This window comes from Osmerus eperlanus, chromosome 22 (assembly GCF_963692335.1).
Source record: "Osmerus eperlanus chromosome 22, fOsmEpe2.1, whole genome shotgun sequence".
NCBI classification, from domain to species: domain Eukaryota; kingdom Metazoa; phylum Chordata; class Actinopteri; order Osmeriformes; family Osmeridae; genus Osmerus; species Osmerus eperlanus.
In genome coordinates, this window is record NC_085039.1 from 12828027 (window position 1) to 12845238 (window position 17212).

Sequence of the window (17212 nt, forward strand, 5' to 3'; positions counted from 1 at the left end):
AAGAATATAATTTATTCATGATTTCTTTATATGAAATTTGAAATGAAAGCCTAAACATTCAGAGTTTTTTCCTTCGACTTTCATAATGTATCATGGTAGCAGAAACCAAAAGCAGTGAATTATTTCTTACTCGAACAAGAAGAGAAGTCTCCTACACTTGAATTTTAAAGTTTGTGAATTAAAAAAAAAAACACAACAGGTCTGAAAAACCTTTAAAAACTCTCAAAGGTAACAGCATGACGTCAACTAAAAACTAAATAAACACAAAAACCCTTTCCCAGCTCTTCTAGCTAGCATTCTAAAACATTACTAGCAGAGACTCTAAAATACCATCAGATATCGCAACGTTGTTGCTTCTAACGTCTCAGTAATCATAAAACTTTGGCAGCAGATGCAGAACACATTCACAGTACACAGATGTTCTAGAACTCTCCGCTCGTAGGGCCCAGAAGGTTCTAGAACAGATGCTCTTCTCTAAGGGTTCCAAAAAGTGTTCTAGAACCTCCAGACACAGTTGAGGGTTCCCAAGGCACCCTGCTTGAACATTCCTCGTCGGGTCTCCTGTGCAGGGTTATTTTCAATAGTGCAAATCAAGGTTGTAAACAACATTCACACAGCAACAGTAGCAACACTCTGATTAAGTGATGATTCCTCCCCCCCCCCCCCGTGACCCTGTGGACCTAATCTCAGTCTGTCCTCTCTCCCTCCCCTCAGCCCAGGCAGGGCAGGAACAAGAGGGAGATGGAGGGATGGTGGGGAGGAGAAGCAGGCTAGGACCAGCTGATGGTGAAGTTCTGACTGAGGTTCAGACCCAGATCTGATACTGTCAATACCTAGAGACAGAGAGAGGTAAAGGGTTAGGAGGAGAGAGAGACAGGGAGAGGTAGGGGGTTAGGAGGAGAGAGAGATAGTGAGAGACAGGTAGAGGGTTAGTAGGAGAAAGAGAGAGATAGTGAGAGACAGGTAGGGGGGTAATAGGAGGGAGAGAGAGACAGGTAGAGGGTTAGGAGGAGAAAGAGAGAGATAGTGAGAGACAGGTAGAGGGGCCGTAGGAGAGAGAGAAACAGAAACAGGTTACCAGATGAATAAAAGGTCATTAACTATTTGACCCCCTGACCCAGGCCTCACCTGATTGGCTCGGTAGGAGAAGGCTGCGTCCTGGGAGTTGACAGTGACCCGGGTAGGCTTGGACCTGACCCCGTAGAAGGAGGTCATTTCTATGGTGATGTAGGTGGCCTCCTCATGGCTGTGGAGCACTTGTGATGTCATTGTGTTCTAGAACACAAAAAGGGGGGATGGGGGGTGAGAGTGTGTGTGTGTGTACCTGGTCCACGGTGAACAGGATGAGGGCGTACTGGCTGTGTGTACGTGTGTGTGTGTGCCTGGTCCACGGTGAACAGGATGAGGGCGTACTGGCTGTGTTTGTGTGTGTGTGTGTTAGAGCCCGACCGATATATTGGCGGGCCGATATTATCAGCCGATATTAGGCATTTTCCAAACTATCGGTATCGGCATTTATAATGGCCGATAAATTATATATTTTTTTGTGTGTGTTTTTGTTCAAAGGACTAAGTTTCATATCTTAAGTTTGTATTTTTATACATTTTATTTATCAGAACTTTAATATATTTTGATGTTCCTCTGTTCTGATGTGACAATAAAACAAACAAGTTCAGATGAGTCAGATGGCTGAGTGGTTAAGGAATCGGGCTATTAATCAGAAGGTTGCTGGTTCGATTCCAGGCAGTGTCAAATGACGTTGTGTCTTTGAGCACGGCACTTCACCCTACTTGCCTCTGGGAATGTCCCTGTACTTACTGTAAGTCGCTCTGGATAAGAACGTCTGCTAAAAATGACTAAATGCAAACTACAAATAACTAATGTTAGGGAAATCAGTTTGTTTTGTTACGCGTTTCTGGATTTTAAAAATATTTATTTATATCGGCCTATATCGGAATATCGGATTTTAAAATCACCAAATATTTGTATCGGTATCAGCCTTAAAAATCCTTTATCGGTCGGGCTCTAGTGTGTGTGTGTGTACCTGGTCCATGGTGAACAGGATGAGGGCGTACTGGCTGTGTGTGTGTGTAGGGATGCGTATTGATAAGATTTTAACGATTCCGACTCCTTATCAATTCCTGCTTATCGATTCGATCCCTTATCGATTCTCTGATCGATGTTCCCCTCTACAGCCAACTAGGTCTGTGCGTCCTGCACCCCCCACACACACACACACTTGTTCTAAACGAATTTCTCAAACTGGCTTTGACTGGCTCTGAAATGAGCTAATACCTACCACCTCTAGGCCTCTTCAGGCCTCTGTTTTCAAAACAAAGTCTAGTCGGAGATAGAAACTTTCAGTTTCCTTGTGTTCAAGCTTCTATTACTCAACACCAGTAGGACTTACAGGGGTCCTAACAACAGGGGAAATAACTTCAGTGTCACCTTTCAAAAGAGACCATTTACATGCATGTACTCCAAATGGTACAACAGCTTTCAATGTACTTTGGGTATGTTGTTTAGGCGTTTTCAGGCACATTTAACAGGACTATTAAAAGGTTAAACAATTAAAATGCTAAGTTTAATAATGGATTAAAAATCGGTATGCTCAGTTTAATAATGCGACACGCGAACGTTTGCTGATAACACACGCCGCCCCGATAACGTGAAATGATCAATAAGATCAATACTAAAGGGAGACGAATGCCGGAGCTAAAATGTATACTTCAAACGACGGGACAGAAGATAACTAGATCGACTACACACAATAAAGGCAAATTGCTTCACACAGTAACAAGTGGTTGTGATCACTTTTGAGCAGTTTAGCTTAGTCTACCTTAGATAGTTAGAGATGAAGCGCGAACGTTAGCTGCGCTGCTGCATGCATCGAACACATGACGTTCCAGTAACTTCATTCCATGCTGTGTGTTCAAATGCTTCTTCATATTTGTAGTATTTCCTCCCTTCGACGAAATAGACTTTTTACACGCGTTACAAGTGCCGTTGTTGTCATTTTGTAGTGTGAAATACAACCAAACTTTAGAACGCGTCTTCCTAGTTGCCATGTTTGCTGCAGTCTGTCTTCGCGCATGCGTGCGCAAACTTTTAGAGTTTATTCATTCATTCAAAATGCTAAATGACTAAATGTAATTCAAACAGACGTTTGCATGTCCCATTAAACTGAGCATATCGATTTTTTATCCATTATTAAACTTAGCATTTTAATTGTTTAACGGCACAGAGAATCGTTAACAGAATCGTTTTTTTTGCTAACGATTACAAGGAATCGATTCACTGGGAACCGGTTCTAAACAAGAACCGGTTCTCGATACCCATCCCTATGTGTGTGTGTACCTGGTCCACGGTGAACAGGATGAGGGCGTACTGGCCGGTCTCCCAGGTGTCCAGACTCTCCCCGTCGTCCCAGAACAGCTCCCCCTGAGCCTGGCCGTCCTCACGCAGGGAGGCCAGCAGGTGCAGGGGCTGGCCGCTGCTCACCCACAGTGTTGTGTTGGGCCTCTGCACACACACAACAACTCAGGTTTCATTGTGTAGAGGTGACAATATCCAGGTTAGGTGTACCTGTGTGAATGTGTGTGTATCTGTATGTATATACAGTTAGGTCCATAAATATTTGGACATTGACACAATTTTCATCATTTTGGCTCTGTATACCACCACAATGGATTTGCAATGAAACAATCAAGATGTGCTTTAAGTGCAGACTTTCAGCTTTAATTTCAGGGTATTTACATCCAAATCAGGTGAACGGTGTAGGAATTACAACACATTTTATATGTGGCCCCCCCCCCTTTTTAAGGGACCAAAAATAATTGGACAAACTAACATAATCATAAATCTAATTGTCACTTTTAATACTTGGTTGCAAATCCTTTGCAGTCAATGACAGCCTGAAGTCTGGAACCCATAGACATCACCAGACGCTGGGTTTCGTCCCTGGTGATGCTCTGCCAGGCCTCTACTGCAACTGTCTGCAGTTCCTGCTTGTTCTTGGGGCATTTTCCCTTCAGTTTTGTCTTTAGCAAGTAAAATGCATGCTCAATTGGATTTAGGTCAGGTGATTGACTTGGCCATTGCAGAACATTCCACTTCTTTGCCTTAAAAAACTCTTTGGTTGCTTTCGCAGTATGCTTCGGGTCATTGTCCATCTGCACTGTGAAGCGCCGTCCTATGAGTTCTGAAGCATTTGGCTGAATCTGAGCAGATATTATTGCCAGAAACACTGCAGAATTCATCCTACTGCTTTTGTCAGCAGTCACATCATCGATAAATACAAGGGAACCAGTTCCATTGGCAGCCATACATGCCCACGCCATAACTCTACCTCCACCATGCTTCAATGATGAGGTGGTATGCTTTGGATCATGAGCAGTTCCTTCCCTTCTCCATACTCTTCTCTTCCCATCATTCTTGTACAAGTTGATCTTGGTCTCATCTGTCCATAGGATGTTGTTCCAGAACTGTACAGGCTCTTTTAGATGTTTTTTGGCAAACTCTAATCTGGTCTTCCTGTTTTTGAGACTCACCAATGGTTTACATCTTGTGGTGAACCCTCTGTATTTACTCTGGTAAAGTCTTCTCTTAATTTTTGACTTTGACACAGATACGCCTACCTCCTGGAGAGTGTTCTTGATCTGGCCAACTGTTGTGAAGGGGTTTTTCTTCACCAGGGAAAGAATTCTTCTGTCATCCACCACAGTTGTTTTCCGTGGTCTTCCGGGTCTTTTGGTGTTGCTGAGCTCACCAGTGCGTTCTTTCTTTTTAAGAATGTACCAAACAGTTGATTGAGCCACACCTAATGTTTTTGCTATCTCTCTGATAGGTTTGTTTTGATTTTTCAGCCTAACGATGGCTTGCTTCACTGATGGTGACAGCTCTTTGGACTTCATATTGAGAGTTGACAGCAACAGATTCCAAACACAAATACCATACTTGAAATGAACTCTAGACCTTTTATCTGCTCCTTGTCAATGAAATAACGAACTCCCATGAGGGAATAACATACACCTGGCCATGGAACAGCTGAGCAGCCAATTGTCCAATTACTTTTGGTCCCTTAAAAAGGGGGGGGCCACATATAAAATGTATTGTAATTCCTACACCGTTCACCTGATTTGGATGTAAATACCCCGAAATTAAAGCTGAAAGTCTGCACTTAAAGCACATCTTGATTGTTTCATTTCAAATCCATTGTGGTGGTATACAGAGCCAAAATGATGAAAATTGTGTCAATGTCCAAATATTTATGGACCTAACTGTATGTGTGTCCCTGTGTGTGTGTGTGTGTGTATGTGTGTGCACCTGTATGTATGCATGTGTGTGTGTGTGTACCTGTGTGTATGCATGTGTGTGTGTGTGTGTGTGTACCTGTGTGTATGCATGTGTGTGTGTGTGTGTGTGTGTGTGTGTACCTGTGTGGGGATCACAGCTCCTGCTCTCAGGTGCAGGTTGATCTTGTCCAGAGGAGCCTGCAGCTGGATCTGCTCTCCTTTACTGACCACCCTGTCTCCCTGAGAGAGAGGGGGGAAAGAGAGGTTACTGACCACCCTGTCTCCCTGAGAGAGAGGGGGGAAAGAGAGGTTACTGACCACCCTGTCTCCCTGAGAGAGAGGGGGGAAAGAGAGGTTACTGACCACCCTGTCTCCCTGTGGGAGGGGGGCTCTTTGTGTGGGTGTGTACACTCACCGTGTGTGTGTGTGTGTGTGTGTATGTGAGCTCACCGTGTAGAAGTCGTACCAAAGCCCCAGGGGGAAGTATCCCTCCACAGTGCGCTGTCCGGGCTGCAGGACTGGAGTCACCAGCAGACTGCTGCCCCACAGGAACTGGCTGTCTACAGCATAGCAGCTGCTGTCCTGAGGGAACCTGACACACACACACATTCAAAGTCTATTGAGTGAGCAGGTATTTTGAGAAAATATTTCATTGGATTGACAGTGTGTGTGTGTGACTCACTCGAACAGCAGCGGGCGAGCGACGGTGTGTGCGTGTGTGTGTGCGCGGTGGAAGAGAGTGTAGAGCAGTGGGAACAGAGAGTATCTAAGCAGCAGAGCCTGCTTCATGGCTGTACGAGGCAGCGGGCTGAACACTGTCGGGTCCTGGGGCTGCGCACACACACGGGTACACATACACTATTAATTACACAAGTCGCTCATGTGTGAAATGCTGTTGTGGTTGTGGTTACCTGTGTCCAGGGTGTTGTGGTTGTGTTGTGGTTGTGTTTAGTTACCCGTGTGTCCAGGGTGTTGTGGTTAGTTACCCGTGTGTCCAGGGTGTTGTGTTTAGTTACCCGTGTGTCCAGGGTGTTGTGGTTAGTTACCCGTGTGTCCAGGGTGTTGTGGTTAGTTACCCGTGTGTCCAGGGTGTTGTGGTTAGTTACCTGTGTGTCCAGGGTGTTGTGGTTAGTTACCTGTGTGTCCAGGGTGTTGTGGTTAGTTACCCGTGTGTCCAGGGTGTTGTGGTTAGTTACCTGTGTGTCCAGGGTGTTGTGGTTAGTTACCCATGTGTCCAGGGTGTTGTGGTTAGTTACCCATGTGTCCAGGGTGTTGTGGTTAGTTACCTGTGTGTCCAGGGTGTTGTGGTTAGTTACCCATGTGTCCAGAGTGTTGTGGTTAGTTACCCATGTGTCCAGGGTGTTGTGGTTAGTTACCTGTGTGTCCAGGGTGTTGTGGTTAGTTACCCGTGTGTCCAGAGTGTTGTGGTTAGTTACCCATGTGTCCAGGGTGTTGTGGTTAGTTACCCGTGTGTCCAGGGTGTTGTGGTTAGTTACCCGTGTGTCCAGAGTGTTGTGGTTAGTTACCCGTGTGTCCAGGGTGTTGTGGTTAGTTACCCGTGTGTCCAGGGTGTTGTGGTTAGTTACCTGTGTGTCCAGGGTGTTGTGGTTAGTTACCCGTGTGTCCAGGGTGTTGTGGTTAGTTACCCATGTGTCCAGGGTGTTGTGGTTAGTTACCCGTGTGTCCAGAGTGTTGTGGTTAGTTACCCGTGTGTCCAGGGTGTTGTGGTTAGTTACCCGTGTGTCCAGGGTGTTGTGGTTAGTTACCCGTGTGTCCAGAGTGTTGTGGTTAGTTACCCGTGTGTCCAGGGTGTTGTGGTTAGTTACCCGTGTGTCCAGGGTGTTGTGGTTAGTTACCTGTGTGTCCAGGGTGTTGTGGTTAGTTACCCGTGTGTCCAGGGTGTTGTGGTTAGTTACCCGTGTGTCCAGGGTGTTGTGGTTAGTTACCCGTGTGTCCAGGGTGTTGTGTTTAGTTACCCGTGTGTCCATGGTGTTGTGGTTAGTTACCCGTGTGTCCAGGGTGTTGTGGTTAGTTACCCATGTGTCCAGGGTGTTGTGGTTAGTTACCCATGTGTCCAGGGTGTTGTGGTTAGTTACCTGTGTGTCCAGGGTGTTGTGGTTAGTTACCCATGTGTCCAGGGTGTTGTGGTTAGTTACCCGTGTGTCCAGGGTGTTGTGGTTAGTTACCCATGTGTCCAGGGTGTTGTGGTTAGTTACCCGTGTGTCCAGAGTGTTGTGGTTAGTTACCCGTGTGTCCAGGGTGTTGTGGTTAGTTACCCGTGTGTCCAGGGTGTTGTGGTTAGTTACCCGTGTGTCCAGAGTGTTGTGGTTAGTTACCCGTGTGTCCAGGGTGTTGTGGTTAGTTACCCGTGTGTCCAGGGTGTTGTGGTTAGTTACCTGTGTGTCCAGGGTGTTGTGGTTAGTTACCCGTGTGTCCAGGGTGTTGTGGTTAGTTACCCGTGTGTCCAGGGTGTTGTGGTTAGTTACCCGTGTGTCCAGGGTGTTGTGTTTAGTTACCCGTGTGTCCAGGGTGTTGTGGTTAGTTACCCGTGTGTCCAGGGTGTTGTGGTTAGTTACCCATGTGTCCAGGGTGTTGTGGTTAGTTACCCATGTGTCCAGGGTGTTGTGGTTAGTTACCTGTGTGTCCAGGGTGTTGTGGTTAGTTACCCATGTGTCCAGGGTGTTGTGGTTAGTTACCCATGTGTCCAGGGTGTTGTGGTTAGTTACCTGTGTGTCCAGGGTGTTGTGGTTAGTTACCCATGTGTCCAGAGTGTTGTGGTTAGTTACCCATGTGTCCAGGGTGTTGTGGTTAGTTACCTGTGTGTCCAGGGTGTTGTGGTTAGTTACCCGTGTGTCCAGAGTGTTGTGGTTAGTTACCCATGTGTCCAGGGTGTTGTGGTTAGTTACCTGTGTGTCCAGGGTGTTGTGTTTAGTTACCCGTGTGTCCAGGGTGTTGTGGTTAGTTACCCGTGTGTCCAGGGTGTTGTGTTTAGTTACCCGTGTGTCCAGAGTGTTGTGGTTAGTTACCCGTGTGTCCAGAGTGTTGTGGTTAGTTACCCGTGTGTCCAGGGTGTTGTGGTTAGTTACCCGTGTGTCCAGGGTGTTGTGTTTAGTTACCCATGTGTCCAGGGTGTTGTGGTTAGTTACCCGTGTGTCCAGGGTGTTGTGGTTAGTTACCCGTGTGTCCAGGGTGTTGTGGTTAGTTACCCGTGTGTCCAGGGTGTTGTGGTTAGTTACCCGTGTGTCCAGGGTGTTGTGGTTAGTTACCTGTGTGTCCAGGGTGTTGTGGTTAGTTACCTGTGTGTCCAGGGTGTTGTGGTTAGTTACCCATGTGTCCAGGGTGTTGTGGTTAGTTACCCGTGTGTCCAGGGTGTTGTGGTTAGTTACCCGTGTGTCCAGGGTGTTGTGGTTAGTTACCCGTGTGTCCAGGGTGTTGTGGTTAGTTACCCGTGTGTCCAGGGTGTTGTGGTTAGTTACCTGTGTGTCCAGGGTGTTGTGGTTAGTTACCCGTGTGTCCAGAGTGTTGTGGTTAGTTACCCGTGTGTCCAGGGTGTTGTGTTTAGTTACCTGTGTGTCCAGGGTGTTGTGGTTAGTTACCCGTGTGTCCAGAGTGTTGTGGTTAGTTACCCGTGTGTCCAGGGTGTTGTGTTTAGTTACCTGTGTGTCCAGAGTGTTGTGGTTAGTTACCTGTGTGTCCAGAGTGTTGTGGTTGCGTGTGAAGGGGTAGAAGGCTCCCAGCTGGGTCCAGCGGACACACAGCTCCTCGTCTGTCTGCTCCCCAAAGCCACACACGTCAGCCCCCACCAGGGGCACCCCCAGCAGGCTGAACGTCAGCATGCCTGACACACACACACACACACACACACACACACACACACACACACACACACACACACACACACACACACACACACACACACACACACACACACACACACACACACACACACACACACACACACACACACACACACACACACACACACACACACACACACACACACACACACACACACACACACACAGGTAGTGTTATTGTGCATGTCTTGTGATGTGTGTTTGATAGTGTCTGTTTTTGATTGTTACAGTGTATTTGTTAAAGTGTGTTCTAGTGTGTTCCAGTGTGTGTATGAGTGTGTGTGTGAGAGAAAGACCTGATATGGACATGTACATGTCCTTCCAGGTGGAGCGGTTGTCCCCCAGCCAGTGCCCAGAGTACAGGCCCTGACTGGGGAAGGTGGAGCGGGAGATGACCAGCGCTCTCTTCCCCAGGAGCCGCTGCAGAGCCCTGGGGAGGACAAACACACGCCATCTGATCAAATGAATATTGTCTGTCTGTGTATTTGTTTATGAGTGTGTGTGTGGTAATGTGTGTGTGTGTGTGTGTGTACCAGGACGAGGCCTTGGCTTCCAGCAGGCCATAGAGGCTGTGTGTGTTGTAGTGGGAGGAGGTCTTCTGCAGGGACGACACACACAGCGTCTTAGCTCTCAGCAGCCCACCCAGAACTCCTGTAACACACACACACATTATACACCCACACGCATGCTTCAGCTGTACCACATCAGGAGTGTGTGTGTGTGAGTCTCACCAGGGGTGTAGGGAGGGTCCTCCAGGTCATTTGAAGGACAGCCATTGGTTGAACCATCCAGGAAGTTGGAAGGCTCATTCATGTCCTAGGGAGGAAGTGACATGAGCAGTCAGAGCTAAAACAGGAAGAGGAACTATTCTGATGCTGTTGATAGACTTGTGGTGTCGTCACAAGATCACACACGCACTTACAATCCACAGGCCGTCGAAGGGGACTATGTCATGGTAACTCTTCAAGTTGTCATACCACCACTCATGGGTCACATGATCAGAGAAGTCTGGATAAGCAGTCAGGCCTGGCCACACCTGAGACAGAAGGGGGGGGGGGGGGGCAGGATAGATGACAGTGGAAGAACAAAAAGATGTAAGAACAATATAAGGGGAGTCAGGTGGCTGAGCGGTGAGGGAATTGGGCTAGTAATCCGAAGGTTGCTGGTTCGATTCCAGGCAGTGCCAAATGATGTTGTGTCCTTGGGCAAGGCACTGTCCCTGTACTTACTGTAAGTCGCTCTGGATAAGAGCGTCTGCTAAATGACTAAATGAATATTTTTTTAAATCCTTACCTTCTTCCAGTGTGTGTGTGCATGTGTGCGCGCATCACCTTGCCGATGAGCGTGGTGCCGTCAGTGTGGTTGATGAAGACTCCTCGCTGCAGCCCCTCATCATACGGCCTGTAGGAGCCCGCAGGCTGGGAGCTGCTGATGCCTGGGTCCTACACACACACACACACATATATACACAGCTACATATACACATACACACACAAACAGGTACACACACACCCTCAGGTACATATCCACCCTCAGGTAAACAAACAGGCCTTCCTACCAGGATCATGACGTAGTGCTGGTTGTGAGCGTGCATGTCCTTCACCAAGTCAGGCAGCGAGGAGAAGGTCACCGGGTCAAAGGTGAAATCCAGAAAACGATCCATGTAGTCTATATCATTCCACTGGGCGTCCTACACACACACACATACCTTAGACCAGACCAGTAGCCTACAGCAGTATGCACTGTACACGTACACCCACTCAATGGACACTACCTGGGGTATCCCATAATTTCGCATGCTCTTGACGACGTCCCAGGTAGCGTTGCTGGAGCCGTAACCCCAGCGACAGAGATGGTAACCTAGCGCCCAGTAGACAGGCATGGCAGGGTGGCCTGATCGAGAGAGAGAGAGAGCGAGAGAAAGAGAGCGAGAGAAAGATGGAATAAATGGGAGTTCCTTGGTTTGTAAGTTCAGACACAATAGCTTTGTTTGCCCCTCCAGTGGACTGACCAACAACCTCCAGGTACTGTCCAATCACAGAGCCAGGCTCCGGACCCAGGAAGACATAGAAGTCCAGGATCCCACCAATGGTACGCCAGGTTACAGCAGGGGCAGGCTGTAGGACCACGTCTGCCAATAGAAACAACTGTCATGAACACCAGGTGAGTTGAGATACTACAGGAATAAATGAAATTGGGAGTATGGGCTAGGAGGTAGGGGGAGGGGCTAGGAGGACAGACCCATGGCGTTGCTGTTGAGCAGGAAGAACCCATGGGAAGCCCCGCCCTCTTCCATGGCTAGGTAGAAGGGGTGGGCGCCATACAGGTTGGTAAACTCCTGGACACAGGAAGAGGATTAGCAGAATTAGCATTGGCATGCTAGATGCCTTAGCCATTAGCTTCAGCTATGTTAAATACTATAGCGAATTAGCCGTTAGCATGCTAGCCATTAGCACTTTACCCATCATCATGGTAGCAGTTTGTATGTTAGCCGTTAGCCTACCGTGGGCGGGACGTCGCGGGCCCACATGGTGAGCGTGTTCCAGTGGACGTCGTGCAGGAAGGAGGAGCGGTGCTCGCCCAGGCCGTACACGTAGGGGCTGGCCAGCGGGGAGGAGAACTGGAGGAACTGGTCAGCGTAGAACAGAGGAGCCACCGTGGTGTTGAGGCTGGGGGGGAGAGGGGTAGGAGTAGGTTGGGGAGAGAGGGAGGAGTAGGAGGGGGAGGAGTACGAGGGGGGAGAGGGGGAGGAGTAGGAGGGGAGAGGGGGAGGAGAAGGAGGGGGGGAGGGGGAGGAGTAGGAGGGGGGGAGGAGTAGGAGGGGATAGGGGGAGGAGTACGAGGGGGGAGGGGGAGGAGTAGGAGGGGGGGAGTAGGAGGGGGGGAAGGGGAGGGGAGGGGGAGGAGTAGGAGGGGAGGAGTAGGAGGGGGGAGGGGGAGGAGTAGGAGGGGAGAGGGGGAGGAGTAGGAAGTGGAGGAGTAGGAGGGGGGGAGGGGGAGGAGTAGGAAGTGGAGGAGTAGGAGGGATAGGGGGAGGAGTAGGAGGGGAGGAGTAGGAGGGGAGAGGGGGAGGAGTAGGAGGGGAGGAGGGGGAGGAGTAGGAAGTGGAGGAGTAGGAGGGGGGGAGGAGTAGGAAGTGGAGGAGTAGGAGGGGATAGGGGGAGGAGTAGGAGGGGAGGAGTAGGAGGGGAGAGGGGGAGGAGTAGGAGGGGGGGGGGAGGAGTAGGAAGTGGAGGAGTAGGAAGTGGAGGAGTAGGAGGGGATAGGGGGAGGAGTAGGCGAGGAGTAGGAGGGGAGAGGGGGAGGAGTAGGAGGGGGGGAGGGGGAGGAGTAGGAAGTGGAGGAGTAGGAGGGGGGGAGGAGTAGGAGAGGAGGAGTAGGATGGGGGGAGGGGGAGGAGTAGGAGGGGAGGAGTAGGAGGGGGGGAGGGGGAGGAGTAGGAGGGGAGGAGTAGGAGGGGGGGAGGGGGAGGAGTAGGAGGGGAGACGGGGAGGAGTAGGAGGGGGAGGAGAAGAGGGAGGAGAGGAGAGGGGGGAGAGGAGAGAGAAAGAAGGAAAAGTGTAATCTTTACTGTTATTAGATCTGGAGCATTCTGGAGGGTTCTGGAGGGTTCTGGAGGGTTCTGGAGGGTTCTGGAGGGTTCTGATGTGTGTCTTACAGCACAGCTCCTGAAGCCGTCCTCTTCACGATGATGCCGAACGGGTCCTTGGACAGCTCCACACTGTAGGCGGGATTTCCTGCCTTCTCAGTGGCATTGGGGACTGTGATTGGCACCTCATACCGCAAATTAGACGGGTCCGTGATCTACACAGACAAGCAGGGGTGTGTGAGTGGAGCATGAGGAGCATGTATGTCACTGTCAGTATGTGTGTGTGTGTCATGTATGTGAGTGTGTGTCATGCATGTGTGTGTGTCATGTATGCGAGTGTGTGTCATGCATGTGTGTCATGCATGTGTGTGTCATGTATATGTGAGTGTGTCATGTATGTGTGTGTGTGTCATGTATGTGTGTGTGTGTCATGTATGTGTGTGTGTGTCATGTATGTGTGTGTGTATGTCATGTGTGTGTGTGTGTGTCCAGACGGCCCCTCACCCTGACCCTCAGCCTGGTGTCGGTCTCGTGTCTGATGTCCAGCTGCAGGGACAGGATGTCTCCAGGGTAGTACGTCCTCACCTCCCTCTCCAGCCTCCCGCTCTGGCCCCCCTGTGACGCCTGCAGCGCCGCCAGCCGGTAGGAGGGGAAGCCTGGGGGGTAGAAGCACCAGGGGACACCCTGGCTCCTGGAGGAGGAGGCGGGGGGGGAGGAGATGAAGCAGCAGTTCCTAGCCTCACACATCTCCCTGGTCACCACCACTCCCCTCTCCGGGTAGCAGTCGAACCTCCAGGCCTCCGGGACGGCGGAGCAGGCCTGGGGCTCGGGTACGGAGGCTCCCCCAGCCGGGGCTGCTCTCCCTCGGGAGGGTGCAGGCGGCTGGGGCCGGTGGGGAAGGCCGCTGGAGGGGGAGTGGAGCCAGAAGATGGTGGCGAGGAGCCAGGCTGCGCTGAGGAGAAGGAGGAGCAGCCCCAGAGAGAGGAGGGTGGTGGAGGAGGAGGAGCAGGACAGCCTTCTGGGGAGGAGAGGCTCTTCTGGAACCTCCTGCACAGGGAGACCACACACACACACGGTAGGAAAGACCCACTTCTATTCTAGTTAAACAATACTTTTTAGCATGACAGACGGGTGTAGATTTATACATGAACAATCAAAGAGCGTGCCGGATCTCACCTCCACCACCTCCTGCTCGGAGGTCGGTTCCTCGGACAAACCAGCGCAAGTAAACTGGACGTCCTCGGGGGTCAGACGCTTGTACGACACCATCCTCACTGCGCGTCGGGTCGTAGACGGGGGCTAAACGTATCCGTAACGGATGACACGAAAATAATGTAACTATCGTTAGCTAGCTAATGTTAATACATTTAAGTTTTGCTGGATGAGTTATTAAAGTAAGTAACAGGCTACCATTTGCCACGATGAGTTATTAAAGTTACTGGCTACCAAGTCCGAACTAGCAATTAACCCTTGACCTTCTGCAGTATCTGTAGGTAGATACACTAATCTACTGATAGCACGATATCGGTTAAAAAACAAAATTCGTATTCGACGTTATCACTCCGCTAGCTCGAAACAAACTTAAGTCTTTTGAAAGGTCGCTGTAGTATTAATAATAACTGCTTTATAGCCCTCAAATGTTGCAAGTTAGCTTGACGCTATGCTGGTAGCAAGGTGAGCTACATGATGTAGTACATCTGAACTTTGCTCTTTGGAACCGCCAGGCTGAGGACCTCGATATTTTAACACGAACTCTACGTACTCGTATAATGTTGGCAAAAGCAATGTGGTAGGCAAATGTTCTTACTTCAATAAACTTCCTTCACAAGCTGTGATCGTGCTGTTTTCCGCAGAAGTCTGGACAGATAGCGGTGCTCCGAGAACACATCCGCTCGGAGAAGTCTCTGGAGAAGTGTTTTCGTTGTCTTCTTCGTTGATATTATGGCAGATTACAACCAACGTCAAAGTGGTGCATCGCCGCTACCTACTGTTCAGGAGTGTGAGAGGAGGTTGGAACGGAGAATTTAACTTTACACAGATACTCCTACCAAGATTGCTCAATATCTTGACTATCGGTATCAGAGATGGTATTGCTGCTCTAGTTAAATAACAAAGATTCTATATTTAAGCCAGTTTCAAAATAGTGCGAACAAGTCGATCTATAGCATTAGTTAAGTTATGGACGAAGAGTTGGGTACTTTTATTTTGAAAAACTACACTTAAAGTCTTTCGGGGTACTTCCGTGTTGTTGACTGGATGAAAAATACCGTAGTAGATTCGATGTAACTTGCAGAAAAGTAGGACATAAAACGACGTGCTGGAAGCGGGAGTGGGACAAATTTAGAAAGTCTTCCAGTTTAACAATGTCGGAACTAGATTTGTTTCGAGAATTTCTTATAGAGCGACTAACAACGGAAGCTTTAGAGATTTTCGGAGCCGTTGAAAAGACGTTTACCAAGTACGATGAAAGCGCACGACTACCACGGTTGGACGTTAAACCGGAGATCAATCTACACCTAACGGGTTTTGTATTTAATAAATATTTATTGAAGCTGTTGTCAATGTCAGTAATGAGTACAATATATGTTGCCCTATTTCACACTATCCCCTCTGTAACTTTAGCTAGAAAAGAGCAGACATCTTCATATTATCTCAGGTTGTTCTTCTTCAATTCTATACACTTTATCTAGATTCTTTCATCTAGTGTTTGCTCAGTGATGCAAAACTCAGTACATGTTGTATGATGGGGAGTCAGGTGGCTGAGCGGTTAGGGAAGCGGGTTAGTAATCAGAAGGTTGCCAGTTCAATTCCCGGCCGTGCCAGATGAAGTTGTGTCCTTGGGCAAGGCACTTCACCCTACTTGCCTCAGGGGGAATGTCCCTGTACTTACTGTAAGTCGCTCTGGATAAGAGCGTCTGCTAAATGACTAAATGTAAATGTAATGATCCCATCCTAGCCCACCTGAATGTATGATCCCGTCATAACCCATCTGACATCATGGACCAAAGATACGTTTTCACCAGTTTTAGTGCAGAAAATCTCAGTCCACAAGTATCGCTACTAACAGCAATTGAAAAAGCTATTTTGGATATTTTAAAGAGCTAATAATAATGTTCTATGAATAAAGCCATCTTCTCTATGGTATCAGCTTTCCTGGGTTTGTCTTCATGACTGGCTGCACTGGTGGAAGAAAACAAAACAATTAAAACGTCTATTTGGGTCTTGCCTCTTCTTCCCCTAGATGTGCAGCAGCTCTCTGTCCCGGAGCCCCCACAGATTAAAGAGGAACAGGAGCTGTGGACCAGTCAGGAGGAAGAGCAGCTCCAAGGACTGCAGTCTGAAACTACAGGCTCCATCTTCGCCCAGGAGTTTTCAAAAGACAGAATGTCAAAACTACACTTGGTTCTCCATGAGAAACTAACTACAGCAGGTTTAGAGATTTTCGTCAAAGTGGAAAAGAAGTTTGCTGAGTACGAAGAAGAAATTATGCAACTGCAACGGTTGTTGGACGTTGTTACTCAACCTGAGGTCAAGCTACACAGAATAGGTTTGATGTTCAAAACTTTATTATAATCGGCTGTGCCTAGAACCCTTACTACTTGCATATGACCTCATGGTTAAGTGTCTGATGTCTTAAGTATTTATATAGTTTGCTAGCTAACGTCCCTCCTCCAGACGTGGGTCCCAGACCTCACATTCTCCTCCAGACGTGGGCCCCAGACCTCACGTTCTCCAAACATGGGTCCCAGACCTCACGTGCTTCAGACGTGGGTCCCAGACCTCATGTTCTCCTCTAGACGTGGGTCCCAGACCTCACGTTCTCCTCCAGACGTGTGTCCCAGACCTCACGTTCTCCTTCAGACGTGGGTCCCAGACCTCACATTCTCCTCCAGACATGGGTCCCAGACCTCACGTTCTCCCCCAGACGTGTGTCCCAGACCTCACGTTCTCCTTCAGACGTGGGTCCCAGACCTCACATTCTTCAGACGTGGGTCCCAGACCTCATGTTCTCCTCCAGACGTGGGTCCCAGACCTCACGTTCTCCTCCAGACGTGGGTCCCAGACCTCACGTTCTCCTCCAGACGTGGGTCCCAGACCTCACGTTCTCCTCTAGACGTGGGTCCCAGACCTCACGTTCTCCTCCAGACGTGTGTCTCAGACCTCACGTTCTCCTTCAGACGTGGGTCCCAGACCTCACATTCTCCTCCAGACATGGGTCCCAGACTTCACGTTCTCCTCCAGACGTGTGTCCCAGACCTCACGTTCTCCTTCAGACGTGGGTCCCAGACCTCACATTCTCCTCCAGACGTGGGTCCCAGACCTCACGTTCTCCAGACGTGGGTCCCAGACCTCACGTTCTCCTCCAGACGTGGGTCCCAGACCTCACGTTCTCCAGACGTGGGCCCCAGACCTCACGTTCTCCTCCAGACGTGGGCCCAAGACCTCACGTTCTCCTCCAGACGTGGGCCCCA

At 49.3% G+C, this 17212-nt stretch overlaps 3 protein-coding genes across 8 annotated transcripts in view; 2 read left to right on the forward strand and 1 right to left on the reverse strand.

Annotated features, from left to right (window-relative positions):
* Nucleotides 1-14673, reverse strand: gaa2 (alpha glucosidase 2). 2 transcript variants are annotated; one of them, XM_062448700.1, is made up of 21 exons: nucleotides 14548-14673; nucleotides 13917-14039; nucleotides 13245-13787; nucleotides 12810-12955; nucleotides 11655-11820; nucleotides 11393-11489; nucleotides 11163-11282; nucleotides 10926-11044; nucleotides 10710-10841; nucleotides 10483-10593; nucleotides 10074-10187; nucleotides 9883-9967; nucleotides 9685-9802; nucleotides 9448-9581; nucleotides 8981-9132; nucleotides 5977-6125; nucleotides 5745-5886; nucleotides 5436-5534; nucleotides 3358-3522; nucleotides 1129-1275; nucleotides 1-833 (listed from the first exon to the last, which is right to left on the reverse strand). In XM_062448700.1, exons 2-21 carry the CDS (start codon nucleotides 14007-14009, stop codon nucleotides 771-773), a joined length of 2895 nt encoding a protein of 964 aa, XP_062304684.1. In that variant the 5' UTR covers nucleotides 14010-14039; nucleotides 14548-14673; the 3' UTR covers nucleotides 1-770. The 2 variants fall into 2 exon arrangements, with proteins under 2 accessions (XP_062304684.1, XP_062304683.1); XM_062448699.1 differs by having other exon boundaries at nucleotides 13245-13829.
* LOC134009055 (zinc finger protein OZF-like) overlaps nucleotides 13597-17212 on the forward strand; it is a 14959-nt gene continuing 11343 nt past the window's right edge. For 2 of the 4 annotated variants that reach the window (XM_062448736.1, XM_062448730.1), the window contains exons 1-2: nucleotides 15001-15263; nucleotides 15982-16287. In XM_062448736.1, the coding sequence (XP_062304720.1) occupies nucleotides 15104-15263; nucleotides 15982-16287 (466 nt within the window). In that variant the 5' untranslated portion in view covers nucleotides 15001-15103. Of the gene's footprint in view, nucleotides 13816-15000; nucleotides 15264-15981; nucleotides 16288-17212 lie in introns of those variants that run through there. The other 2 variants (XM_062448732.1, XM_062448731.1) reach the window with 2 other exon arrangements.
* LOC134009087 (mucin-2-like) overlaps nucleotides 16294-17212 on the forward strand; it is a 2340-nt gene continuing 1421 nt past the window's right edge. Inside the window, exon 1 of one of the 2 annotated variants that reach the window (XM_062448774.1) lies at nucleotides 16294-17159. In XM_062448774.1, the coding sequence (XP_062304758.1) occupies nucleotides 16479-17159 (681 nt within the window). In that variant the 5' untranslated portion in view covers nucleotides 16294-16478. The remainder of the gene's footprint in view (nucleotides 17160-17212) is intronic. The other variant, XM_062448773.1, reaches the window with a different exon arrangement.